The 27,228-nt window shown below is 48.4% G+C and overlaps 1 protein-coding gene across 1 annotated transcript in view; it reads left to right on the top strand.

Annotated features, from left to right (window-relative positions):
- The window catches only part of LOC132578179 (sonic hedgehog protein-like), a 35,642-nt gene extending 8,660 nt beyond the window's left edge, over nucleotides 1-26,982 (top strand). The window contains exons 2-3 of the mRNA XM_060248053.1: nucleotides 711-972; nucleotides 26,195-26,982. Coding sequence (XP_060104036.1) covers nucleotides 711-972; nucleotides 26,195-26,898 — 966 coding nt within the window. The 3' untranslated portion in view covers nucleotides 26,899-26,982. The remainder of the gene's footprint in view (nucleotides 1-710; nucleotides 973-26,194) is intronic.
- Nucleotides 26,983-27,228: the final 246 nt, after the last annotated feature.

The raw sequence follows: 27,228 nt of genomic DNA, 5'->3' as shown, positions 1-27,228 counted from the left end.
GGAGCTTCTTTCCTGGCTCAAGGCCTCAGGCAACTTTCCCTGGCCCTGAGCACCCAGGAAGCCTGCAGGGGGCTGCGATCCTAAACTCGCTCTGCCTTCCAAATGCTGAACTCAGCCAGGCTGACTAGGCGGACCCCTGGTCTGCTCCAGCAGGGCTCTTCTGATGCTCTTCTCAGGGAAAGGCCTCGGCCTCTCTGCCCTGTTGTCGGCCTTCCAGAGGAGCTGTCTGACCACTGTGTGAGATGGGATGCTGGACGAGACAGACCATTAGCCCGATCTTCTGAAGGCGTCTGCCTCTATGTCCTGTGGTTAGCCCTCTGGTAGGCCACTGAGTGAGACAGAATGGTGGACCAGCGTTGGGATATGGACCACCGGTCTGATCCAGCAGGCCTCTTCTGATGTTCTTGTGCCATTTAGAAGGGCTCAGCTGTCTTGAAGATGGCAGCTCTCTTCCCTTGAGGTCTGGCCAAGCCAGCCCGATCCTCCAACTGCGCGCTCCCAGGCGGAAGGAGCACAGAGGGCAGGCTTTTGTGGAGCTCTGGACCCCCCCCCCCTTTGACGCCCTCCATTCATTCCTCCGATCCAGAAGCAGGAGAGTTTGGGGATCCCGGCCTTGCTAGCTGGGGGCGGGGAGCAGGGAGGAGGGTCTTCCGTGCTGTGCCCCCCAGCAACACTCTGCTTTGCCCGTGTCCCCCCCGCTCCCCCTGCAGCGCTGCAAAGACAAGCTGAACGCCCTGGCGATCTCGGTGATGAACCAGTGGCCCGGGGTGAAGCTGCGCGTGACCGAGGGCTGGGACGAGGACGGCCACCACTCCGAGGAGTCGCTCCACTACGAGGGCCGCGCCGTCGACATCACCACCTCGGACCGGGACCGCAGCAAGTACGGCATGCTGGCCCGCTTGGCCGTGGAGGCCGGCTTCGACTGGGTCTACTACGAGTCCAAGGCGCACATCCACTGCTCCGTCAAAGCCGGTAAGGAGCGCTCCTCCCCTTCACCCTCCCCCGCCAGATCCTCCAAGCGAGTCCCCTGCCAACGGAGAACCTCCCGCCTTACCACACACCTCGCAAAGCTGCTTCCGAAAGAGCTTACTAGGGGTAGCAAGCTGCTAGGAACACTTCGAGGAAGAAGGAGGGGACAGGGAAGTGGCAACAGGGAGGGAGGGATAGTAGCCGGAATACTGAAAGGACAGGTCCCTGAACCGGACAAGTTACCAGCAGTGCGGTCGCTGCAATTAACACTGCTGTTACTACTAGAAGTAGGAGCACTTCACTTAAATGTAGTGCCGGCAACATCCCAGTTGTTGTAGGAAACGATGCAACAGTTGGTCACTGGCGTCTCACAAGTAGCAATCGGGAGTGTTACTACCAGTAGTATGGAGGTGGTTATCCCTGTTAGTCTGCTTGTAGTAGTGGGGAAGAGCCAGAGTCCAGAAGCACCTGAAAAACTAACACTATTTGTGGCAGGCGAGGAGCTTTCGGGAGTCGCTGCTCCCTTCTTCTTCTTCAGATACCCTTATGGGAAGAAGTGAGGCGCCAGTGACTCCAGGCGGTTTCGAACTCGCGCTTCTAGTAAGAAGCCGGGCAGGAAAGGGCCAAACGCCAAAGGCTGCCGCCCGCGACAGCCGCGAATCTGAACTCAGCCGCAAATCCTCCTTCCGCAAACCAGTCAAGCCTTATTCGTCTTAAGAGAAAGGGGCTGCTTCTACATTTGGGGTCGCTCAGCCAATTACTCTCGAGTAGGCCACGACGCGGTGGGGGTTTCCCGCAGGCAAAGACGCGGGCAGGTTTGCAAGCCCGAGCTGTGGGAAGCGAGTGGAAAGGCCACTTCCAAAGGCGCCGATCCCCGAGGGAGCGCAGTGGTAGGAAGGGAGGGCTCGCCTTCATATAGGGGGCCCAGATCCTTTGCAGGGAAGTAGTTGGCTCTCGGGAGCACCTGAAGCCTCTTCTAGGCCAGGGGAGGTGGGTGGAAGGGGATCGAGGCAGTTTATGACTCCGGAGTCAGCAGCATCGCCAATATTGTGCGTGGTCCTCCCCAAACCCAACAACGAGCCCACTGCAAATGTTGCAGGCTCGCCCTGGGGCCTGAACTAGCGGACAATCCCACCCCGGGCAGGCCCACCAGGGGTTTCCAAGGGCTTTCCAGCCCATTCAGACAACCGCACTTCGCCCAGCAGGCGCATCTCGGTCGTCTGCATCGTCTCGTGCAGGCTTCTCGCGGGGTCAGCAGCTTCAGCGGAAAGGGGGCTCTGGGAGGGCGGCTTGTGTCGCTGCTGGAGGGGAAACGATTTTGGGTGTCGAGAGGCTAAGGCGTCCGCGGAGGGACAGGTTAACCAGCTGGCTGATCCACAAACCACTTAACCCGGGACAATGGTTCTTGTCAATTGATTGGACATCCGTGTAGGGGGAAAGGCAGGTCACACAACCCCCCCCCCCCCCGCCGCTCTTTTCTTGGGCCCTAAGAAATGAGGCTCAATCCGGAACAAGGTTTTTATGGGCTATAAGAACGGAATAGCAGATACGCCGTTATATAGGAGAGGCGATGTGAAATGCCCTCGCCGCCCTATATTCATTCTCAAATAGGTTAATGAGAAAGTTTTTCTTTTTCTTGGATTTTAAAGACCCGCTTCCCTTGCTCTTCTGGGCGGGAGGGGGTATATTAGCTTTAATCCGGATCGTAAACGGCGCCAGCGGCTTTCCCAGGATCCGGATGGTACTTTCTTTGCTGCGTTTTCTTTGAGCTTCCTTCCCAGTCACCTAATCCCAGCCGGGATCCCCACTTTCCCCTGTGCTTAGAGCGCCACCTGCTGTTCCGACCGGAGCAACACCCCTGCCGCCGCCTTCCAGCCAGCTTTTTGCATAAATTGTCACTCTTTAGCAAATCAGTTAACGGGGAATGATTGGAGACGCGCCTCTGGTTTGTTTTTTTGCCCCCCCCCCCCCCTCTCGGTTGTTTCCTGGCATCTCCGCTGCAGTTTAATGGCAGCTTTTAGGCGAGAAAACGCTTTTAAAAGTGCCAAGAAACACACAGTTGCAAAAAAACAATAATGAACTTAACTCTAAATATATCCGTTGACATAAGAAGGGATAAGGAAGAGAGCGGGCTCTGGGAAGAGGCCCATTCAAGACGAGAGTTCATAGAGCAAGGTGAGAGGACAGCAGGATTCCTCTAATTGGCCAGGCAAGGTGGTCCTGGAGCTTCTTGTGTGAAAAAGACTCACTCTGGTGTCTCCTCTGGAAAGATCTTAGAGGCAGAGAAGGCAATACTGGGCTCCTCGGACTGATCATCTGGCTTTGGAGAAGGCAGCTTTGGATAGTCCTGGGTGCAGGGCCGGCTCTAGACTGTCTGACATCTAGGCAAGGCTAATTTCTGGCACCTCCCCCCCCCCCCAGAATATCACTGAGTCACATAGGGAGCAGCCAATTTGGTGCCCCCAGAAGGCCAGCGCCCTAGGCAATTGCCTAGTTTGCCAAGTGGCAGATCCAGTGCTGCCCAGGTGCCTCCCAATCACATGTCCTTACGGTTAAATGTCTACCCCAGCACACTGCTAAGAAACTGGTAGAAAAACCTGGCAGGGTTCTTGTAGCAGGAACTCCTTTGCATATTAGGTCACATCCCCCTGATGCAGCCAGTCCTCCAAGAGCTTCCAGGGCTCTTTCTTACAGGGCCTACTGCAAAACCTTGCAGGATTGGCTGCATGGCTTAATATGCAAAGGAGTTCCTGCTACAAAAAAGCACTGCTGGAGGCCATCTTTCAATAAGAATGGCTGTATTCTAGGCCTCCTTTTTGAGGTGGCCTTGAGCCAGTCTTCTTCCTTGCCATCATTACAGAAAGAAAGGAAAATCTGTGACATCCTCATAGCCAGTAGGAAGTTTTCTTGATGATCATGTGGTTTATGGGTTCAAATCCTCAGCCAAAGTTGCTGGCTGAACTCATGGTTGGGGCCATTTTCTCCACCAGGGGAGAACCACAGAAGTCCTTTGGAAGCAGAGTGGGCAAAAAGCCTGAGAGAGAAGAGTCTTGTTGCCTCTTAAAAGCTAACAGAGCCATATTGAATGGAATTCTGAGGCCAAACCTAAATGTTCTCTGTGTTGTTTAGTGCTCAAATTTTAGGAATGAGGACACTGAATAAGAGCCATGATTTTCGAGTTCATCATCTTTACAAAAATAGTAATTTCCTTATATTACCTATGCACAAAGGGGCCTCAAACTGAGTCAGAACACTGATCCATCAGAGTCAGATCAAGGTCTTTCACATCCTCTCCACAATACTGGATTTGGGGGGATGTTCCCTATGAGCTGAGTTCGTGTGAGCTAGCTCACAGTTTTTCAGCCTCCAGCGCACACATTTTTGTCTTAGCTCAGGAAGGATGACCCCAGAGCAAATTAATTTACACAGTAACTCACAACTTTAATGCCAGTAGCTCACAAAGTAGAATTTTTGCTCACAAGACTCCACAGCTCAGAGGGAGCCATTGGTGGGGACTGAACCTGCGCCTTTCTGCATGCCAGGCGGATGCTCTGCCACTGAGCCACTCAATGTCTGATGTTCTCACAGGCATAAGAAGTCAAGAGAGATCCTTTTTAAAAAAAATGAAAGCTATAGTTATGTCACAAATTTAAATGCTTTAAAAATATCTGGTGGGGTCAAGTCAGTACTCTGGGTAGGCTGGTCCACTCACTGGTAGTGCCCTGCATGGGCACCGATCTCTCTCCAGTTAACCATTTGGGTTTCTCTGGGGACAGGAGACTGTAAAGCAGTTGGATGCAAAAGGAGTCGGTTGAGTCAAGGGAATGCATGGTTGCCAAATGGGTTGGGAAGGCCGACCCCGCCCCCCCTTCAGCAGATCTTCATCTGCCTGATTCAGAATTTATCACCAAAACCTCAAATATGCCCGAATTTAACACCAGACTGTCACCTTCCCCTCTATTCAAAAGCCCAGTTCCGCAGGGCCTGTAAGACAACCCTCTTCCGGCTGGCCTATGACTAGCTGGTACAAGAAACTGAGCGTAGTTATACTGGATGTCTGCTGCCCCCAATGTTTTAAATGGTTTAATGTTTAAATTTAATGCTCTATGTTTAACGCCTATTTATGTCAGATTCCTGTGTTGTAAGCCACCCTGAGCCACTTGTTGGGAAGGGCGGGACAGAAGTCATAAAATAAATAAATAAATAAAAGTATAATTTGAGAAATTAGATACCTCCCCCACTGTGAATGCGACTTTCCATGTTTAATAATAATTAGATTTAGTAGAATAAAGTTTGAGTTCAGACAGTGACACTGTTAAGACGAACAAAGTTCAGTTCTGGGTATAAGCTTTCATGGGCATGCACACTTCCTGATGGCACACCTGATGGCGTCTGTTTTTTTTGGGGGGGGGCACTGGGTGACACAGAGTGTTGGACTGGATGGGCCATTGGCCTGATCCAACATGGCTACTCTTATGTTCTTCACATGGAAGTTTACACCCAGAATTTAACTTGGTTGGTCTCAAACTTTGTTTTGTTGCTTCAGACCAACACGGCTACACCACCTGAATTGATCTACACTGGATTTAGTGTGGGGGATGTTGCCCTGGCATCCAGGAACACAGCAACACGGGCAAACTAAAGTTGAACCTACTAGTTGGTACACGTGTTGAAAAACTGGGCAGGACAGCTATACTGTTGGGCTATCGGGTACATGAGGATTAACGGGGTCTTCACCCATCCCAACTGGTGTGTTGAGAAGGTGGTGAGGATGTTTGCTTTTCTGCAGACATGTCTGTAATTGGATGTTAGAGAGACTGAAGTTAGCAGCACCATTTAGTGTTGAGCAATGCCCTGAGAGGACATGAGGGCCAGAAGTAATACTAACTTCACACTGTATCCCATTGGTGGTCCAGATGCCCCCAACCTAGGATCCATGTTTCCCTTCATCTTGGATAGAATTTTCCTATGGCCACCCGGGGCTACATTGGGATGTTCAAGGAGCCCAGACTGAGCTGAGTCAAGGTGCCATCATAACCCCAGCAGCCACTTGGCTTAGGATTCAGATCGTGGCACCGATGACAATGAACGGAGGTTCACCCAGCTTGGTCCCGGCTGATGGAAGCCGCCCAGGGCAATGGCTTTTCAGGGGCTAACTTGAAGAGCTAGGCTGTCCCTTCTTCCTGCTCCATCCTTCTGCCTGCTCCCCAACAGCTCCTGCAGTCACAAAACTTAATTCTCCAAACCCCACCCTCCCGCCTCAGTGTTTTCATGATTTCGTTTACAAAATGGAATTAGAAGAACATTCATTTGATCATTTTATTTGGAGCATTTGTTGGATCCAGCCAGGGCTTTTTTGTAGCAGGAACTCTTTTGCATATTAGGCCACACACCCCTGATTTAGCCAATCCTCCAAGAGCTTACAGGGCTCTTAGTACAGGGCCTACTGTAAGCTCTTGGAGGATTGACTACATCAGGGGTGCATGGCCTAATATGCAAAGGAGTTCCTGCTACAAAAAAAAGGCCCTAGTTGGATCTCTCCACCTCCCTCCTACCCCTATAATTGTTTCAGTGGTTGGGGAGGTTTGAATTTTGAAAAAGAACTTAAAGTGGATGGAGAACTTGAAGGGTGGGGATCTAGATCAACTGGCTCAGGGCAAATCATCATACCCTTTCTGTCCTCCCCAGTCTTGGAGCCCCACTTCAGCTGAATTTTGGCTGCCATCTTCCTTCAGCTTCACTGGCTTATGGGGCGGGTTTCCCAGCTGGCTAGTCTGCTCTTTCAGGATTGCAAAAGGGAGATACTCTAAATGGTTTGTAAAAGCTATAGCCCCAATAAAGAATTCACACTTGATGGATTTTTAAACAGTCAACATTAGCAGACAATGGCTGCCACTGGTGTCTATAGCACATTGAGTCTACAATAGCAAGAACAGTTTCCTGGGAGCAAGCCCTAATGCATAAAATGGGACTTACTTCTGAGTAGACTTGCTTACAATGGCTTGAGTGAGTTTATTGGATTTATATCCTGCCTTCCCTGCCGAAGCAGGCTCAGGGCGGCTCACCGCTCATAATAATAAAACATCAATGTAAAAACAGTAAGCTAAAAGTAACAATCAGGTGCTATTCCAGGACAAATAAATAAATAGGCAGCATAAATAAATAAATAAATAAATAGCTAAATGCTTTCTGAGCCTATCCTGTTTACACTATCGTCAGCCATGAAGGACGGGATTTAAAAAGGTAAAGGTATTCCCCTGTGCAAGCACCAGTCGTTCCCGACTCTGGGTGATGTCGCATCACGACATTTTCTTGGCAGACTTTTTTTTACGGGGTGGTTTCCCTGGTCATCTACACTTTCCCCCCAGCAAGCTGGGTCCTCATTTTACTGACCTTGGAAGGATGGAAGGCTGAGTCAACTTTGAGCCGGCTTACCTGAACCCAGTTTAAGCCAGTTACAGTACTACTGTTCCCATTTTACATGCAGAGATGTTGAATCATAGCAGTACGAAGTCTTCATCCTGTGATGGATCTTTGTTCCATCTAGTTTGCTCTGACTTCCCTAACACAAGCCACCTGAGATGACCCTTCAAAAGGAGATCAAAACTCAGGGCCATCTGCATGCAAAGCTTATGCTTTATCACTGAGCCCATAGTTGTCCTTCAGCTTGGATTGGGTACTTACAAGGCTGCAGAGGCCTTGGGTTGGATTCTGTACCTTTCCCCTGCATGCTCTGTCCATTTGTGTCTTGTGCTCCACAGTACTGATATCTAGGTGGCTGGCAATCCTCTCTTTCTCCCTCTCTCTTTTTTGGCCAATCTGTGCAGGGGATGGGTGTTGGGGAACTGCTCCTCTGTGCCTTTTCCCAAAGGGATCATTTTCTACCGGCGTCCACCACCTCTCAGTCATATTTTAACAAAGTACTTCAGAGAAAAATGTTTCACATTACAGTACAGTATGTAGAGCACCTCTCAAGAGAGAAAAAAGTTGTGGCTTGTTAAATAAATCAGCTTCTTCAATGTGCTGTAGTCCAAGAGGGCCCAGAAAGTATGCTGTGGGCTGTGAGGGGGCTACTGGCTAGTTTCTAGTGGGTCATCTAGAGTCTACTGGCCGCAAAGAACGTTGTTCTAGAGGGAACTTGATCCGATCCTGCAAGGCAGTATTCCTGAGTAAGAGGCAGTGCGAATTCTGCATTATTTAGCACAGGTGAGCCGTGCTCGGTGAAGGATGCTCTGTGATGTGTCAGTTTCAAACAAATCGGTGGGCCAGGGTGATGAAAATAGATAAAGAAGGCAGCTTTCTTCTGGTGTAGCAGTTAACGGTAGAGGCTGCAGCGTGAGGAATGTCTGGTGCAATTCTCACTTCAGCCCTGAGCCATCGATGTGCCTCTTCTGCAGATGGGGGGATTGCAGTGGCACTAGTCCACCATTCATACATGTAGAAACAAATGCCCTAACCCAGATGGCCCAGGCAAGCTTGATCTCGTCACATCTCGGAAGCTAAGGAGGGTTGGTCCTGGTTAGCACTTGGGTGGGAGGACCACCAAGGCAGTCCAGGGTTGCTACTCAGAGGCAGGCAATGGACAGCAACCCCACTCTGAATGTCTCTGGCCTTGGAAACTCTAGGGCAGGGGTGGCCAAACTGTGGCTCATTCACACATATTGTGTGGCTCTTGACGAAGAAGATATTGGATTTATATCCCGCCCGCCACTCCGAAGAGTCTCAGAGTGGTTGACAATCTCCTTTACCTTCCTCCCCCACAACAGACACCCTGTGAGGTAGGTGGGGCTGAGAGGGCTCTCCCACAAGCTGCCCTTTCAAGGACAACCTCTGCCAGAGCTATGGCTGACCCAAGGCCATGCCAGCAGCTGCAGGTGGAGGAGTGGGGAATCAAACCCGGTTCTCTCAGATAAGAGTCCGCACACTTAACCACTACACCAAACTGGCTCTCCATACCACCCTGTTGGCCAGATTGGAGAAGGCATTTCTTTCTTTAAACCCCTTCTCCAAGCCAAGCCCGCTGGTGGCTTGGAGAATGCATTTCAAGTAGCTTTCTTTCCACCCTTCTCCGTCTTCCTTCCTTCCTTTGATGCTCATGTCTCGTGGCTCTCAAACATCTGACATTTATTCTGTGGCTCTTATGTTAAGCAAGTTTAGCCACCCCTACTCTAGATGGGGTCACCATAAGTTGGCCACAACTTGACAGCACTTTCCACACACACACAGAGAAATATATACGTGTGTGGAGGGGAAGGTTGAAGGCCACTCTTTAAAGGCTTTGTGTGCTGGTAATTTTCTGAAGCTCTCTTGTGCGCCAACCTTACCTTGGCCAAATGGAAGTGCGAGGTTTAGGGGTCTGGGATTCTAGGTGTGTCTGGGTTTCTGGGAACAGGCTTTGTGCAAATGGGCGAATTTTCTAGGAGAGGGCCTTATGATTCCCCATTCCCCTGTCCTAATTTCTACACAGATGTAGCTTTTGAACAGGTCTTCTGTGGTGCTACTGCACAATGACATTGCTAGGAGGTATCCCTCCAAAAGCTCAAAGAGCACAGTTGGCATCCAAAGGTGAGATTTGGGCCGAGCAGCACTTCCCAGCTTGCTCTTTTCGCTACTGAGCTTCAGCAGTTTTCCTCTAAAGCCCTACTGGATCCATCTCTTCCCCTCTTCTTGGGGAGAAAAAACAAATGAAGGGATGACGTTCTCCCTCTTTTGCAGCAGTGAAGGCTCCCCCAACTTGGGGGAACAAAACCGCCTTCTTCCCAAGGCCTGTCCTGATCTGATTCCAGGTTGCAGGAAGCACCTATTCCCAGGGGGGGCCCAAATCCAGGCATTAGCATTCAGAAGGGAGAGGGATAATCGGTGGCATGTCAGGCGAGGTCGTGTGACTGCACAACATGGCTGTGCCTCAAACCCAGCCCGTTCCAGCTGGTTTCGAAGGGCCAGGCTATGGCTTCATGGCTGGGAATCTGATGAGAAGATTAAGTGGCCTGGGCTCCAGGCAGAAAGTTGTTTTCAAACCCCACCCCCCATCTCTATTTGCAAAAAGTATGATCCTGGTGATTGGAATGCAGAAGAGGAGACTCCCCCCCCCCAGGCCTGAATGACTGTCAAGAGGGCAAAGGAGAGAGGGGCAGGCCCAGTAAAAGGGAGCAGGGATAATGGGGGGGGGGAGCCGGGGAGGGGGTACGGAGAGCAAGCAAACGCCTCCATTTCAAATTCAAATCCACATCTCGAGTGTTTTGGAAAAGTGGCCCCGTCTGTGCAAATAGGGCTTCTTAGAAGGTCTTGGGGTTTTTTGGGGGGAGGATGCGTGTGTGAATTGGCCTGGAAGGGTCCCAGCACCTGAACAAACAGGGGTTGGGGGGGAGCGTTGGAAGTGTCCTCTCTTGGAGGAGAGCCTGCCTTTATTCCAGGCCTCCGAATGACAATGAGGGTCCTTTATTGGATTTTAATTAGAGAGCCCCGAAAGAAGGGCTCGCTCAAAGAAGCAGATTTTCACACCTCCGCCAGTTTGCCCCGGCATGTTTGCCAAGCTGCTGCACAACTGGGTCTATTCATCAAGGCCCTTGGAGTGTGCAAACAAAGCCCAGGCAGAGGCTGGGGACTGGGACGGTGGGGAGAGAAATTCATGGAAGGTGTCGTTTGCTTCCACATAAAAAGGCCTATCGCTGTTTCATTGCCCCTCATGAAGATTTCTGCCCGATTCATCCCCACCCCACCCCGCCAAGCAGAAGCGATGAAGTTCTGAGCCAATCAATACCCATCTTTCTTCCTTTTTTATACTCTTCCTGAGAAAAAAAGCATTAGATGTTCCAGCAGCTGATTTCAAGCCATGACAACTGAGGCTGCATCAGACTGCTGAGTGCCTCCTGCGTCCCTTCTGCTTTTAGGAGGAAATTGGAACGGAGGTTTTTAAAAGCCCTGCCCCAAAGCAGGAAGAAACAGCCTGCAAATGGAAGGAGGCACGTCTTTTGATGGCATGGCCTTCCTGGCTCTCATCTTGAGAGCAGTAAAGTCAAGCCAAACGCTTGCCTGACCTTCAGCCACTGTGACGTTTGAAGGTCACTGCCTTCTTCCCCCTTTGCTCCCCCATGCAGGGGGTTTCCTGTATCCTGGTTCCATCTTCCAGCAGACTGGGGAATTAGTGACCCCCAGATGAGGCTTGGCTCCTCCTTTGGAAATCAGTGGGCTTAGCTAAGTCACCAGTGTAGACTTTTTTAAAAATCCAGTTTAAGTGTCATGGCTTCTCCAAAGGTTCCCAAACACTGAGGTTTTGAAGGTGCTGTGAAATCTCTACTAGGAATCCTCATTCATCCTCCTCCTCTCCTGTGTCAAAATGATCTAAGTAGAAGGAAGGACCGAGTAAGCCAAACTATGTTATAGCTATGATGACTCTTCTAGTGCATTCAAGGACTGTTTCCTCTGTAAGGGAGGGACGGTGGCTCAGTGGTAGAGCATCTGCTTGGTAAGCAGAGGGTCCCAGGTTCAATCCCTGGCATCTCCAACTAAAAAGGGTCCAGGCAAGTAGGCGTGAAAAACCTCAGCTTGAGACCAATGTTTCCTCTAAGCTGCAGTTTCTTGTGAACAAAAATTCTACTTCGTGAGCTACGGGCATTAAAGTTGTGAGCGACTGCATAAATTAGCATGCTCTGGGGTCATGCTTCCTGAGCTAAGACAAAAATGTGTGAGCTGGAGGCTAAAAATCTGTGAGCTAGCTCACACAAACTCAGCTTAGAGAGAACACTGCTTGAGACCCTGGAGAGTCGCTGCCAGTCTGACTAGACAATACTGACTTTGATGGACCTAGGGTCTGATTCAGTATAAGGCAGGTTCATATGTAATATGTTTAATTACCTGTGAATTTTATCTAACTCCACTTGATTGCATAGAAACTATGTATAGCTATCACCTGGTCCCGAGACCAGTCTGTGGTGTGATCCCTTCTTCTTTAGAGGTAGACTTACGCAGCGCAAACCACAGAGCCAAAATTGGTTGGGGAGTTTTGGAAGACTGGAACCTGGTGGTTCCTAGAGAGATTTTTTTTTGTTCTAGCTTGTGATATGATTGGTACTGAACAGCTGGAATTTCTGCTGCTCTGCAACTAGACTTGACTTTCCCACTGAAACTAATGGGACTTCCTCCGGATCTTGCCCTGTAATTTTGCTTGTCTCTTGCTTTTCTGGCAGCACTCGAAATGGCATACTTTGTATGACTGCAGAATTCAGCCATTGACTTCGGCCTAGTGAAAAGGGCAAGCTGGGGATTCAGAACAAAGACAGTGGTTCCCCAAATGTTAAAGCAACAGATGTTCTTGGGTTGGAATCACACTAAATCCATCCTTGCTTTCCTGCCTTTGCTCTCCTGACACAGCCCACTGACCTCCCCAAAATGCTGATCCAACAGGATCCTCAAGAATGGCACGAAGGGCAAATTGGGGGTCTGTAGAAGGAAGAGGAATCCCATCTGCTACTGTAGGGGTGCACAAACTTGCTTAATGTAAGAGCCGCATCAGATGTTTGAGAGTCACAAGACATGAATGCCAGATGTGGGAGGGAGGGAGGGAGGAAGGAAGGAAGGACGCCAAATAGATGGGTGGAGGGAGTAGGGAGGGAGAGGTGAAAGAAGGCAACCTGAACTTTAAATGCATTCTCCAAGCTGTTGGCTGCCTTGGCTTGGAGAAGTGATTTAAAGAGACAAATGCATTCTCTAGGCGGGCCAATAAGGCAGTGAAAGAGCCACAGTAGTAAAAGTTAATCTGGATCCAACTCCTTGTGTAGACCCACATCAACAAAACCAAGTGTAAAACTGCACCACCATTGTTCAATCTCTTCTAATGTTAATGATCAATAAGAATATGGTGTAAATTTAAAGCACCGTTCATGCTTTGGCCTGTGTTGGTGAATGTTATGGAACCATCCCAAAGCAAGGGCTTGTAATAACAACAGTTAAAATCATCAAAAGGAGAACAACTGTTAACCCAGGACCAGAAGGGATTAGAGATGAGCAATGAAAATGCTGTCAAATAGACTTGCCAGTGGTTTGGAGGGTGGGATGGGTGGATCCAACTAGATCAGCCCCGGGGGCTTCTTTTTGACTGTTCTTCTGAAGTGTCAAACTAGGGTGATTCTCAGACAGATGTTTCTAAACCAGACCAGAGAATAGACTGGCTTTAACCAAAAGAGGCCTTTTCTTTTCAGTTGCTGATTGGTTATATACTTTTTAAAAAAAAAATATGAAAGTTAGCTTTGGTCAACAGAAGATGGGTTGATTCATAACTGATTTCTAGTTTCTAATCCTGTTTCCTCAAAGCTGCCACTAACATTGCATCTCTCCCATCTCTGTTTTCCAACTGTGTCAGGCATTGGCTCAGAATAGAGTGATGGCCATCTCTGGTCCATTGTTTAGGATTCCTCTGTATGTCAGGAGTGTCACCCATTTCACATAGGAAGGAGACCTGGGTCAGCTAACATGTGTGAACCCAAGAGGGACCGGCAGCCATTTGGATCCCTGTTGAGGCCGCCCAGAGTGATACAGGGGTTACAAATGCAAGCTTGTAATAGTCATACACCTTTGGGTTTTTTGGTGCACACAAAACATGTTGAGTGTAAAATCATGTAATGTGTGAAAGGGGGCCTTCAAAGCTGAAGCCAGACTTCCCTTGCACTATCCACCCCACGAAAAAACCAATTGATCTATAGCAGGGGAGGCCAAACTTCCTTAATGTAAGAGCCAAATAGAATAAACATCGGATGTTTGAGAGCTGCAAAACAGGAAGGAAGAAAGGAAAATACATGGGGAGGGGAGGTGAAAAGAAAGCAACTTTAATTTTAAATTAATTCTCCAAGTTGCTGGTTGCCTTGGATTGGAGAAGTGATTTAGAGAGAAATGCCTTCTCCAAGCCAGCTGATGGGATGGTGGAGGCTTTGCGAACCACACAATATGTGTGGAAGAGCCACATATGGCTCCTGAGCAGCAGTTTGGCCATCCCTGATCTATAGCCAGGTCTCTGTGTATCTTTTAGTGTCTCTGACTCACTAGAAGCAGAAATGAGTAAACCAGATGCAAAACGGTTATTTTAAATCTTGGGATCTTTTCCTCAGTTATAGTGATTGCTTTTATACTTTTTTTTTCTTTAGCCCCTCCCCTCTAGGCAAGTACTTTTCCAGGATAACAGTAACTGTAGCTGAAAGAAGAGATTTGTGTAAGAATAAGTTGAAGCATCATAAAGATAATAGCTAGTTTGAAAAATCCACCCGCAAGTCAGGGAAAATTCTGCAATAGGTCAGATGAATTATGGGATATAGGGTGCAGTTGAAGCCTTGGGGAGGGCCTGCGGCTCAGTGGAAGAGCTTCTGGTTGGCGTGCAGAAAGTCTGAAGTTCAATCCCTGACATTTCCAGTTGAAAGGATCAGGTAATGGTGATGGAAATTGTGATCAAGTCTCAGCTGATTTACCGTGATCTCATAAGATTTTCGAGACGAGCGATGAACAGAGGTGGTTTGCCATTGTCTGCCTCTGTGTAGCAACCCTGGACTTCTTTGGAGGTCTCCCATCCAAGTACTGACCAGGGTTGACCCTGCTTAGCTTCTGAGTGATGAGATCAGGCTAGCCTGTGAAAGTCTTCCACTTGGGATGGAGGAGAGCCACTGCTAGCCTGAGTAGACTAGGATGACTTTGATGGACCACCTGAGCTTCACCTGCTCATGCATTTATTACTGATAGGCTGGGCAACAGTCACTGCTGATTTATATATATATATATATGGAACAAGAAACGAAATCTGTGCAGTACCTTTTACTGGGGGCATCCAAAATGACACAAAAGACTATGCAAAGTTTCGGTTTGCTTTCCTCCTCCTCTCCTTCAGTTTTTAACTTTTAAAAAAATCTAATCTGACGAAGAGTTCACAGAAACATAGACCCAGAAGGGTCCCCAGGGGTCATCTAGTCCAACCCCTGCACAATGCTGGAAATTCACAGCCACCTCCCCCCCCCTCTTAATCTTTTAGCAGAAGCCATCCTGTCAAACACTAAAAAGAGGGCTTTAAACAATCTTAAGGGGAATCAATGACACATGCTTTAAGGGAGATGGTAGCCACCGGTCCCGCTCTGGCTAATATTCCCAAGATGGACCCTTGATCAAGTGTCTGATGACCATTTTTCCTATGCAGGCGTCTGCTGAAGTGTGAACGAAAGCACAGACTAGGTCTGGTTTGCTGCTTGCCTCCTGTCATTAACAAGCTCACTAACCAGGTCTGACCAAGCGAGCAAATTCCTCTCCAGAGGACTCTGCTGTTGGTGCAGAGGGTCAGCAGTGCAGCTATCAATAATTAAGTCCGAGAAGAAGCTTTCAGGCTGGAAATGGCAGTGGAGTGATGCGGCCAGGGAAACAGCCACCTCCCTGGGCTCGGGAGACTCTACCTGGGAGGAAAACCAGTTTTGCCTTCATGGATGCTATGCAATCAGGTGTGCCCATCTTGGGCAAAGGGAACACAGGGGTCCTGTGTCTTTTTGCACCATGGCGCACAGTGTTAAAGCTGCAGTACTGCACTCCTAAGCTCTGCTCACGACCTGAGTTCGATCCCCGGCAGAAGCTGGGTTTTCAGGTAGCCGGCTCAAGTTTGACTCAGCCTTCCATCCTTCCAAGGTTGGTAAAATGAGTACCCAGCTTGCTGGGGGGAAAGTGTAGATGACTGGGGAAGGCAACGGCAAACCACCCCATAAATAGTCTGCCGTGAAAACGTTGTGAAAGCGACGTCACCCCAGAGTCGGAAACAACTGGTGCTTGCACAGGGGACCTTTCCTTTCGGTGCAAGACCCTAATCACTTGGGCAGGGGGTGTTAACTTCAAAAAGGCTGACGGAAGCATAATGTCGTATAGAACATGTTAACTATGCATGGGTTGGCCTAAAATGTCTTTATGTTGTGCACCCACAATAAGAACACCAACAACACCCCCAGGACAAAAACCAGCAACAAAAAGGAACAGAGTAGAATCACAATCCAGAAAAACATCACAACTTCTGGCAGGAAGAAACACACAAATAATAAGCTGTTGGAAAGAACTGTTTTTTACCCAAGCCTAAGAAACAAAGCAGGAAGTGGCCAGGCATGCCTCCATTCAGCCATGTTGTCCCCACCTACGTGCTTTAAGGGAGCTTTAAGGGAACACACCTACATTCTGGTGTGAGGCAGGACATGGAGGAGAGGGCTGTACCCTGTGAGGTAGGGCGGGCTGAAGGAGAGCATCATTGCAGAGTGGGGGCGGTCCAATATAAAATCTGGAGTGGCCTCTCCTGGAATGACTTTAGTCTTCTGGAATCCTGGCTAAGATGAAGGAATGGATCTGTCATCCACACACCCAACATCCCTGTGTATCCACATGGTTCTGCTCTCCCTCATATACAAGCAGTGGGGATTCAGGGAAGGGAACTCAACAAAGGTACAAAGCCATAGAGTCCACCTTCCCAAACTGCCCTGTGTACCATGTGTATCCACATGGTTCTGCTCTCCCTCATATACAAGCAGTGGGGATTCAGGGAAGGGAACTCAACAAAGGTACAAAGCCATAGAGTCCACCTTCCCAAACTGCCCTGTTGTCCAGGGGAATTGACCTCTGTTGTCTGGAGATCAGTTGTAATTCTGGGAGACCTCCAGAAACCTCCTAAACAGAATACAAAAATGATACCAACAAAAACAAACAAATCAGGGCTGGTCAGGATTCACTAAGTTAAATATCACAAGACCCAAACGAAAACCCCAACTCCATGTTAGGAAATCCCTGGAAAAAACGGGTGGAGTTGAGAGAAGGCAGGGCTTGGAGATCTTAGCAGGGTATCTTAGCTGCAGAGTCTACCCTCTAAAACAGCCATTTCCTCCAGGGGAATTGACCTCTGTAGAGATCAGTTGTAATTCTTGGAAGTCACCAGCTCCCGTCTGGGGGTTGGTAACCCTACCAAATGCTCTGGCTCTATTGATCCTTTGGTATTGTTATAATCTCTACTGAAATGAAACCAGTGGGAGCCTTTTTTGCCTTCAGACACACACTTGACGCATAAACCTGGGGAAACAATAGCAAGGGAAGTCAGAGTGGCCAGCCAGGTTCCTCCACACACCCCCTTGGTAATCATTACCTATTATTGCTCCACTGATGTCCCTGTCTATTGATCACATTTCTGTCCACCCTTATCTAAAGAGCTCAGGGCAGTGTAGGCAAGGCTTCCTCTTCTGTTCCCTCTCCCAATAACCCTGTGAGGCAGGTGAGACCTGAAAGTACGTGACGAGCCCAGTATGCCTCATGGCTGACTACGACTTCAACAACCTTGACAGCAGGCCAGAATTAGGCTTCCATTTCACCGGGGGGGGGGGGGGGCGGTAGAGCTTGAAAGAGAGTTGGTTGCCAAAGGCCATCTAGTAAATCTTTGGCATAGGCAGGTTGTGAATGGGCAGCCCTTGAAATCACAGCTCATTCCCTTTTCCCAGCTGAAGGCATTACTCCATCAAATAGTTACCTCACTAGAACAGGAAAGCAGTCTTTTTTGCCCGCCCGGCCTGCTCAGTTTCGATTTTCAGGATGTGAGTTGAGATTAGGGTTGCCAGCTACGGTTTGGGGAATACCTGGAGATTTGGGGGGTGGAGCCTGAGGAGGGCAGGGTTAGGGGAGGGGCTTCAATGGGGTATAATGCTGTAGAGTCCATCCTCCAAAGCAGCCATTTTCTCCAGATGAACTGATCTCTGTTGCCTGGAGATCAGTGTCATCCCTGGAGATCTCCAACCACCACCTGGAGTTTGGGAAACCTAGATGAGGTATGGCAGTTTCTGAAGGCCTTTGAGGTGGGCGGCACCGATAGCTCTTTGCTGTTTTGTGGACTGGCTTGGTTTAATCATTTTCATAGTCACTTCATTTTACTGTGGATTTCAGTCAGTTTTCCACTTTGTGATTCTGTTTGACTCTGTTGTTGTAAGCCAGACCAAGTCCCTGAATAGAAGAAATAATACTAAATTGACATTTAAAAAACAGACCCCCCCCCCCCAAGGCACTTAAATTCTACGTTTCAGCATGAGGGGAAACTGCTCAAGGAGAAGACGGGGAGACAGTCTGGAAGGCATAGCTTTCCTTCAGGAGCAGTGGGTGGGTGAAGGTTCAGGAACACTTCTGAGATGTTTGAGTAACCTTCTCTCAGCCAGTCCCCGTAAGCCTGCCTAAACTAGGTCAGCAACGAACCAAATTAAAAGTGTACCAGCATGGGACATGCCCTTTGCGCCGTTACAGATTTGCCTGCTGTCTGAAGCGCATCCGAGAGCATAGATTCTTCCTAGCAACTGCGTTTCCATAGTAACAGAGTTTCAGCGGCCACTGAGATGTACCGCTCCGTAGTTTAGACTGCCCCTGCCTTGTTCCAATAAAAGTTGCTGAGAATAGTTGTTCTTGCACGTAAGTTGCTCTCAACTGCTTGTTCAGGCTGCTCTTGGGGACTCAGCTTGCCTCGGAGTGAGGAGGAGTCCAGACCGTCAATCACATTTATATCTAGCCTAGGACTTAAGGCAGCCCACTTGGGTGTCTCAGGAGGTCTCCCAAACCAGAGCAGACATGCTTAGTTTCAATGAAGTTGTTTTGTCATGTGCCTTTTAGATCAAACCCTGGGCAAACTTTTCTCATCTTAGAGAAGCTTGGAGTAGTAGTTTACAATGTGTATTTTTTGGAATGCAGAGGTTCTTCAAAAGCTGATCAGGGGTTCCTCACTGAAAAGAAGAATTGCAGATTTATACCCCACCCTTATCTCTGAATCAGAGACTCAGCGGCTTACAATCTCCTACATCTTCTCCCCCCACAACAGATACCCTTGAGGTGGGTGGGACTGAGAGGGCTCTCACAGCAGCTGCCCTTTCAAGGACAACTCCTACAAGAGCAATGGCTGACCCGAGGCCATTCCAGCAGCTACAGGTGGAGGAGCAGGGAATCAAACCCGGTTCTCCCAGATAAGAGTTCGCACACTTAACCACTACACCAAACTGGATCACCAAAAGAGCAGTATCGTAACATCTGATGAACTTCCCTGGGAGATAGAAGTGTCCTGACTTTGTCAACTTTCCCTAGCATCGCTCAGCCCCAGGAGAGTCTTGGTTGTGCCGGAGAGTGTCCCCCCCCCCCCCCAACAGCTTGTGGAGGGAAATGGTAAACTTCAATAAGCCAGAATTCTATGTGAAAAGATTGTGCCCTAGAATGTTCTGCAAGCTGTCTGTGACCTATGGGGGGTTCTTTAGCAGATCTGGAGAGGTTGGTTTGAAGGAAGTTTGAAAACAACTGCAGCATTATTCTGACACATGGAAAGGATGATATTTTAGCTCGTCAGACTCTCAAGCATCTCATCTAATTGACGCACATTCTCAAAACAGTGTAAAGGATGGATTTAAGCCCATGTGCAGAGCTGGTTGTTTGGGGGCAAGGAAAAGGGAGGGCAGTAGTCCTCATGTTTTCTTGGGGTAGAAAAGTTTTATATGAATATATTGTTCTCCTGACATCAGTTGGAAGCATATGCACGTAAGCCCCGTCAAGTCGCAACTGACTAATGGTGACCCAAACAAGGGGCTTTCAAGACAAAAGAGAAGCAGAGGTGGTTGGCCATTGCCTTCCTCTGCCGAGCCTTCCTTGGTAGTTTCCCATCTAAGATTTAACGGCAACCTTGGCAAAGGGCTTTCAAGGCAAGTGAGAAGCAGAAGCGATTGGCCATTGCCTTCCTCTGCAGAGGCTTCCTTGGTGGTCTCCCATCCAAGACTTATGGCAACCCCAGCAAGGGGCTTGTAACATGAGAGAGAAGCAGAGGCCTTCCTCTGCAGAGTCTTTCTTGGTGGTGTCCTGTTCAAGTACTGACCTTACTTAGCTTCTGAGATCTGATGAGATGAAGCTGCACCACGCCACCTTCCCTCCCTATCAGCTAGAAAAACCTGGACCAAATGGCAATGAGCCGTTTGTCCTTCACTGAGCAATCACAGGGACAGGTCTTGTCTCAGACTTTAAAGAAGGGCATGCTGGGTCGGTGTCTCTTTAGGGCTAGCATCTGGGCAGCTGTGAGAGAACAGAAAGCAAGCCCACATCAACGCCTTCCCTGGCTGCCCCTTTTATTCTAATGCAATGCGTGCTAACTTCATAGGTGAGGAAGCAGGTGTACAAACATGTAAGGGTGGGGAGGACAGGGGGGGAGGAAGGAGGAGGGAGATTAGATTTCAAAGGCTCCCAGCCTGTCCTGGGAAGGAGGCAGAAATGTTTTGGAGTCTGGCATTATCATGCACAAGGGCTGAGTCCTGCACTCTTGCCAACGGGAGGGATTTTCCCAGCATTTAATTGTTAAAGAGGAGTTGCAGGCTCAAAGCCCACAACTCGAAGCTGGAAGCTCATCTCCTGTCCTCAGATGTACAAGGGGGAGCCAGTGACAAAAGCCAGAACAAAAAGGACTCTAGGTCAATGGTGTGAACATCATGAGGGAAGATCAATGGAAGCCACCAAGACCAGTTATACTGGGCACAGCTCAAGCTTCCTAGTTGCAGAAGGCGCTTTGAAAACTTGAACTACAAATTGAATAATCCACTGCAAAATGTTGGGTCGACGTACCCAGCACATTTGGCAGAGAGGATCAGGCACCCTGCACATGCTCAGAGCCCTCCCTTCTTGATTGCTCTAATTATTCCTCCGGCAGTAAAAAAAACATGTTCCTGGGCTCAAATTAAGTCCTGGATTTTCCCCTCTTTGCAAGAAGGTCTTGGAATTATAATTATAGGGAGAGAGGCAGGGACAGACATGGACTTGAGCCAGAAGTAGACTGTGTTCTCCAGCAACCGTGTTGTTTCGGTGCTGACTTAACCATAGGAGGCCAGCCAAGCTGAAGGCATCTGATAGTCTTCTGTCTACAAGCTGGCTTATGCATTACCAGTGGCACCTGGAAAAAACCAGGAATGTACTCTAGAGGAAGAGCATATCGCATTCCAATGAATCCTGAAGTCTCTCCATGCTGGCAAAGAGGAGAATAGCTGGCACAAACAGATTCTGGGCTGGTTCACACATTGTGCCAAAGCATGATTCAGGAATGGTCCCGGAGATTGCAGGGTCCCACCTCCCTTCTGCTCCCTTCTTGTGTTGCGATTCAATTATTTATTTGTGCTTTAGAATCATCTGGCATTAAATGAGCCTGCAAAGGGCAGTTTGCTGCTTGACCCAATCCAAACCTGGACTGCAAATGACAGTTTGAAGCAGGCAGGTTTGCAATCCTGTTTTGGAAACTGAGTGTCCACCATTGTTCCCTGGTTTGGAGGTAACAGCAAATTGTGGTTTGTCCTGAAGCAGAAGTAAAAAAAAAATGAACTCAGAGTTCATGAGAGAAGGAGGCAGTGATGGGGGTACATGAGCACAAGGCTTAAAAAGGTAAAGGTAGTCCCCTGTGCAAGCACTAGTTGTCTCGGCTCACATGCCACTAAACTGTGGCTGAACCAACTTTCTGGAGGAGATTGAGGGTTGTGGAGGAGCCCACTGATGAACTATAAGCAACCTCTTTTTGCCATATCTGCTGCCCAGAATTCCCTCCTTTCCCAGTAGAACTCTTTCTCTTTGTTGTGACCAGAGGCACTCTGGGAAGGGGAGGAGTTGGCCATATTTGGGCAATGAACAGTTTATGTATGGAAAGCAGTTTCTCTGCTGAAGGTGCTGCTGCTAACATAAGAACATAAGAGAAGCCATGTTGGATCAGGCCAAAGGCCCTTCCAGTCCAACACTCTGTCACGCAGTGGCCAAAAAAACTCAGGTGCCATCAGGAGGTCCATCAGTGGGGCCAGGACACTAGAAGCCCTCCCACTGCTGATACAACACAGGGGCAACAGGGCCGCCATGTGTCTGATTTCCTCACAGTATTCCTGCCTCAGTCCCCCAGCAGTGGTCACCTCTCTCCAGAACACTACAGCTTTGGCATTTTTAAAAAATGGCACTACAATATTATTATATCAGTATAATATATTCTGATAGTCATAGGTAGGGTCATCCGTGGGTATCTAAATCTGCACACTGGGCCCATATTGATTAAAAATGGATGGTTCTGAAACCTTTTTGTGTGTGTGAGAGAGCATTTTCACGTGTGTTTGCATGCATGTTTGGAAGTCATGGCTGACTTCTGGTGACCTCTGGTGGAGCCAGGACATTTCAAAGAGGTGGCTTGCTATTGCCTACCTCTGCTTCCCGCTCCGGGTATTTGAAAGAGGTCTCCCAACCAAGTACTTGCCAGGGTCGACCCTGCTTAGCTTCTGAGATCGGACGAGATCGGGCTTGCCTGGGCTATCCAGGGCAGGGTAGATGATTCTGCAAACTTGATGTCTGCAGAAAAAAAAAATCTGAAAAGGTTTAAAAACACATTGGGGGAGGGGGTTTAAATCCCACCCCCCCCCCAAAAGAATGTCAGCAGACAATGCTCTTATCTCCTCCTCCTTCAGGAAGCAGTGGTGGCAGGAAGCCCCACCAGGCCCTGTGTACAGCTGCATGGAGCTCCCTGGGGGTGCGGGAGACAAACCTCCATAGGCCTGGAGGGACTTGCCATCACTGATGGTTGCGGGAAGGAGAAGCCTCAATGGCGCAGTGGAGCCACCTGGTGCCAGCAGGGTCAGTGTGTATGTGCGGGAGGGGGGAGGATTTGATAAGCCTCGGCAAACCCAGTGTCTAGGAGCCACATAGGGCTTGCCATCAATGGTATGTGTGTGCTTCAGATGGCCCAGCACCAGTAATGGTGGGGGAATCCCCCACAAATATCACGGGCCCCCATTTGTAATGTTATACTAAGAGATGTAATAGGTCTTCTGATTTTCCAGCTTTTAAAAAAAATGTTTTTAGCCTCTTCCATTGCAGACATATGCCTTTCCCCTTATAGCTCTGCAGTGGAAGAGGCTAGAGTTTTACTTTTTTTGAAATGAAAGCTGGGATTCAGAGAACCTCCCCCAACTATTGTTACAGCAATATATTGCTATAATAATATTTTAATACTGATTTTTTTTTAAAAAAAAGTTTAAAAGCCCCCTGGTTGTGGGAGGAAGAAATGACTACTCTGGGAAGAATGTCAGTGGAAATCAGGTGGGCAGGAACATCTGAACTTTCTTACCCACACATCAGCCATCCAGGCTTTAATGCAATCTTTCCTGAAAGTTTAGAGTAAAGCAGGTTTGAGAAAGACTGGAGAAAAGATGGGGAATTCTGGGAAGTGCACAAATTTATCATGATGTTACGGAAAAATGGGGAGGGCACTTTTCAATAGCATTGTACTGACCACAGATGTGCCGCGTGGAAATGGCCAAAATGGGCGATAGAAGGTGGCCTGTTCTGTTTCTCCATGTTAGGAAAAGTTTTACTGGGCCGCTGAAACAAAATCAGCCACCCTCAGTCCATCTTCATCATTAACCCACTCCTGGGACAGCTAAAATGTATGAAAGGTCTGCTTGTTTAAAGAAAAGTACTGGTCCATGTGTTTGATTTGAAGAGTTGAGGTTAGCCCAGTCAGATTTTGGAAGCTAAGCAGGGCTGGTCCATGTAGACCTGGTGGCCCAGACCTGTCTTTGTGACACAAGCAAAGAGAGAGTCACCCAGCCTCAAGGTGAATTAACAAGAGAGACCAGGCCTTGGGGTCCAAGGGAGACCTGGAAAACTAGGAATGCCAGCCTCCAGGTGGGACCTGGGGGGTCCCCTGGAATTATGCCTCATCTCCAGACTACAGAGATCAGTTCCCCTGAAGAAAGTGGATGCTTTGGAGGGTGGACTCTATGGCATTGTACCCCACTGAGGTCCCAGTCTTCCTCAGGCTACACCCCCAAATCTCCAGGACTTTCCCAACCTGGATCTGGCAACCCTACTCCCCACTGGTGGACAGGGCGGACCTGGCAACCCTATAGGAGAAGAGAGCACTATGAGAAAGATGGAGAGGGCTAGTTAAAGTGCTCTTCTTGTCCGCAGTGGAGTATAAACAGTTTCAGAATGTTGGAGTTAGCATCATGCCCCGACCTCGTCACATCTCACAAGCAAAGCAGGGTTGGCCCTGGTGAGTATTTGGATGGGAGACCACCAACTAAGTCCAGGGTTGCTATGCAGAGGTAGGCAATAGCAAGTTACCTCTGCTCATCTCTTGCCTTGCGACTTGGCGTGTCTCTTGCAACTTAATGGCACTGTCCACCACCAGTTAGCATTATAGTGTTGATAACATGCACGCACGCGCACACACACATCTCTTCAGATAAAATTACATAGCTCTTTATAGCATATTTTTAATTAAAGCAACCTGTACTTATGGATATATTTAGATTTTCCCTCCTCCCATTCATTTTCCACCTTGTTCATTCAATTTGTAAGCATGAAACCCCATGGCTTGATTTTATGTGTTTGTACACTGACCAACATTTTTATGTTCTTATTATGTTTTTTCTCTTTAAAGAAAGAATAGGCGTATATGTACATTCATTATATTTAGATATTCATATATATGCATATATATGTATATATTATATATACATACACATATGTCTGTCCATCCATCCACCCACATATACACACACATATATATCCATATATAAAAACATTATTTATTTAGGGAATACACACACACACCACTTTTCCAGGGAACTGCTCCAGGCAACTCACAAGTTAAAACAATACAACAAAATCATAAAAAGCAACAACATAAATTATCAATATTAAAAACAAGCCCACGGGAAAATAACAGCATGGAATAAACATGGAACTGCCTCAAATGATATTCATAAAACAGGCCTCCGGCCAGAAGCAGACCATAAAACAACCCTTAGTTAAAAGCCTGGGTAGAAAGAAATGTTTTGGCCTGGCTCCTGGAGGAGAGGGAGGCAGCTGCCAGGAAAGGCACCAAAGACTCACACATGCAAGAGTGGGGAATAATTCAGTCGACGTATGCCAAAAATGGATAATTTGGTCTTGCCAAGAAGCTACTGATAGCAAGAGAAGCTGATCTAAAGGTTACCTGAGACCTGGAACCTCTGCCTTTCTGTGTCACAAATGAGTCATTCTTTCAGTGCACAGCGTTGTAAATGTGCCTGTCTCAAAATGGAACCTAAATAATTTGACTTTCTCCTCCAGTAGATGAATTGCCAATAAACAGGCGTCTGCTTTTGCTTGGGCACAATGCCATAGAGTCCACCCTCCAAAGCAGCCATTTTCTCCAGGGGAACTGATTTCTGTTCTCCAGAGATCAGTTGTAATAGTGCGAGATCCCTTGGAGCTACCTGGAGGTTGATAATCCTACTTAAAAACCAAATGGAAACAACAGTACTGAAACCGTATAATGTTGATAAGTTCATGGCGTGAGGAGAGGCAGTTTTGTGGTTGTTAAGAATGGCTGGTCCTTTGGTTCAATCCAATACATCTGCCTTGGTGGGTCCAGCATCTGCTGTGTGAAGTGATGCTGTCTCCCCACACATCTTTTGAACTCCCTCTCAAAGATGGGGATAGCACAGCATGGTGAAGCTATGTCATATGTACGGCAAGCGTAATAGTGAGGTGGTAGAATAATCAGAATGTTGGACTGGATCTGGGAGACCCAGGCTTGAATCCTTCACTCTGCCATGGAAGCTTGCTGGATGACCTTCCACCAGTCACACACTCTCAGCCTAACCTCCCTCAGCTTGAGGGTAGCCAACACAACTCTGGGAAATTTCTGTAAATTGGGGGGCAGGGACTGGAGAGGGCAGAGTTTGAAGAGAGGAGGAAACTCAGTGGAGATGTGGTACCAAAGAGTCTGCCCTCCAAAGCTGCCTTTTCCTCCAGGGTACTTGATCTCTTTAGCCTGGAGATCAGTTGTAATTCCAAGAGAGCTCTAGGCCCCGCTTGGAGTGTGAGAAGCCAACTCACAGGTCTGTTAGAAAGACCAAAGGGAAGATAGGAGATTGACGAAAGCAGCTTTGGACATCCAGTGGGGACAAAGGGAAGGGATAACGGAAGAGAATGATAATGATGACGACGACGATAATGTTTAGTATAAGGAAAACAGCAGTAGTAATTCCAGACCAAAAATTATTCTGGCATCTTAAAGAGCAGGAATGGCTGAAATGAGAGTCTGGCCAGTTTTGGCCATCAGTCAATTCCATGCGCTTGTAAAAGTCCATGCAAGTTTGTCCTCTCATCATTTACTAGTGGAACTCTTTGTTCAACTCTAATGCCTATGCCTTTCTTTCCCACGCAGAGAACTCCGTAGCTGCCAAATCAGGTGGCTGCTTCCCTGGATCCGCTGTGGTGAATCTGGAACAAGGGGGCACCAAGTTGGTGAAGGACCTCAGCCCCGGTGACCGGGTGTTGGCAGCAGATGGGCAGGGGCAACTGCTTTACAGTGAATTCCTCACTTTCCTGGACCAAGAGGAGCCCCCCCTTCACAGGGTCTTCTACGTCATTGAGACCCAGAAGCCCCGGACACGTCTCTTGCTCACGGCTGCCCACCTCCTCTTCGTGGCCCCACAGCAGAACCATTCCCAACCCCAGCCCATTTTTGCCAGCCGTGTGCGGCCAGGACATCACGTATATGTGTTGGGCAAAGGGGGTCAGACGCTGCTCAAGGCTGCAGTGTGCCGGGTGTCCCTGCAGGAAGAGGCATCGGGGGCTTACGCCCCGCTTACTGCTCAGGGCACCATCCTCATCAACCAGGTGCTGGCTTCCTGTTATGCCGTCATCGAAGAGCATAGCTGGGCCCACTGGGCATTTGCTCCTTTCCGAGTAGCCCATACCCTCCTGGAGATGCTGTCCCCCAGCAGCCGTTCTTATCCTGGCCTTTCTCCATCAGCTGCACCCAGTGAGGCCACTGCTGGTGTTCACTGGTATTCCCGCCTCCTCTACCACATTGGCCGCTGGGTATTGGATTCTGACATGTTGCACCCTCTGGGCATGGCCAGCTGAGGGGGGGGGGGACAACAGTTCTCTGAACACTCCACCTTTCTCCACCATAAAAATAAAATATTACAAATGAGGGGGGGAAAGCTAAGATGAAGAAAAGAAAGAAAGAAAGAAAGAAAGAAAGAAAGAAAGAAAGAAAGAAAGAAAGAAAGAAAGAAAGAAAGAAAGAAAGAAAGAACTTTGAATCAGTAATAATAGTAGGACAGTCCAAAGTAGACGTAAAGGAACAGGAAGAGCCCAGGAAGTTTTGTTTTAGTTTATAAATATATATATTTTTATTTGATTTATATTTTTGTCTGTTTTGTTGTTTTCGTCGTCTTCATCTCCTGGATA

The sequence above is a fragment of the Heteronotia binoei genome, chromosome 10 (genome assembly GCF_032191835.1).
Source record: "Heteronotia binoei isolate CCM8104 ecotype False Entrance Well chromosome 10, APGP_CSIRO_Hbin_v1, whole genome shotgun sequence".
Lineage (NCBI taxonomy): Eukaryota > Metazoa > Chordata > Lepidosauria > Squamata > Gekkonidae > Heteronotia > Heteronotia binoei.
The sequence above is the reverse complement of the archived record's forward strand: the minus strand, read 5'-3'. Positions and strand labels throughout refer to the sequence as shown.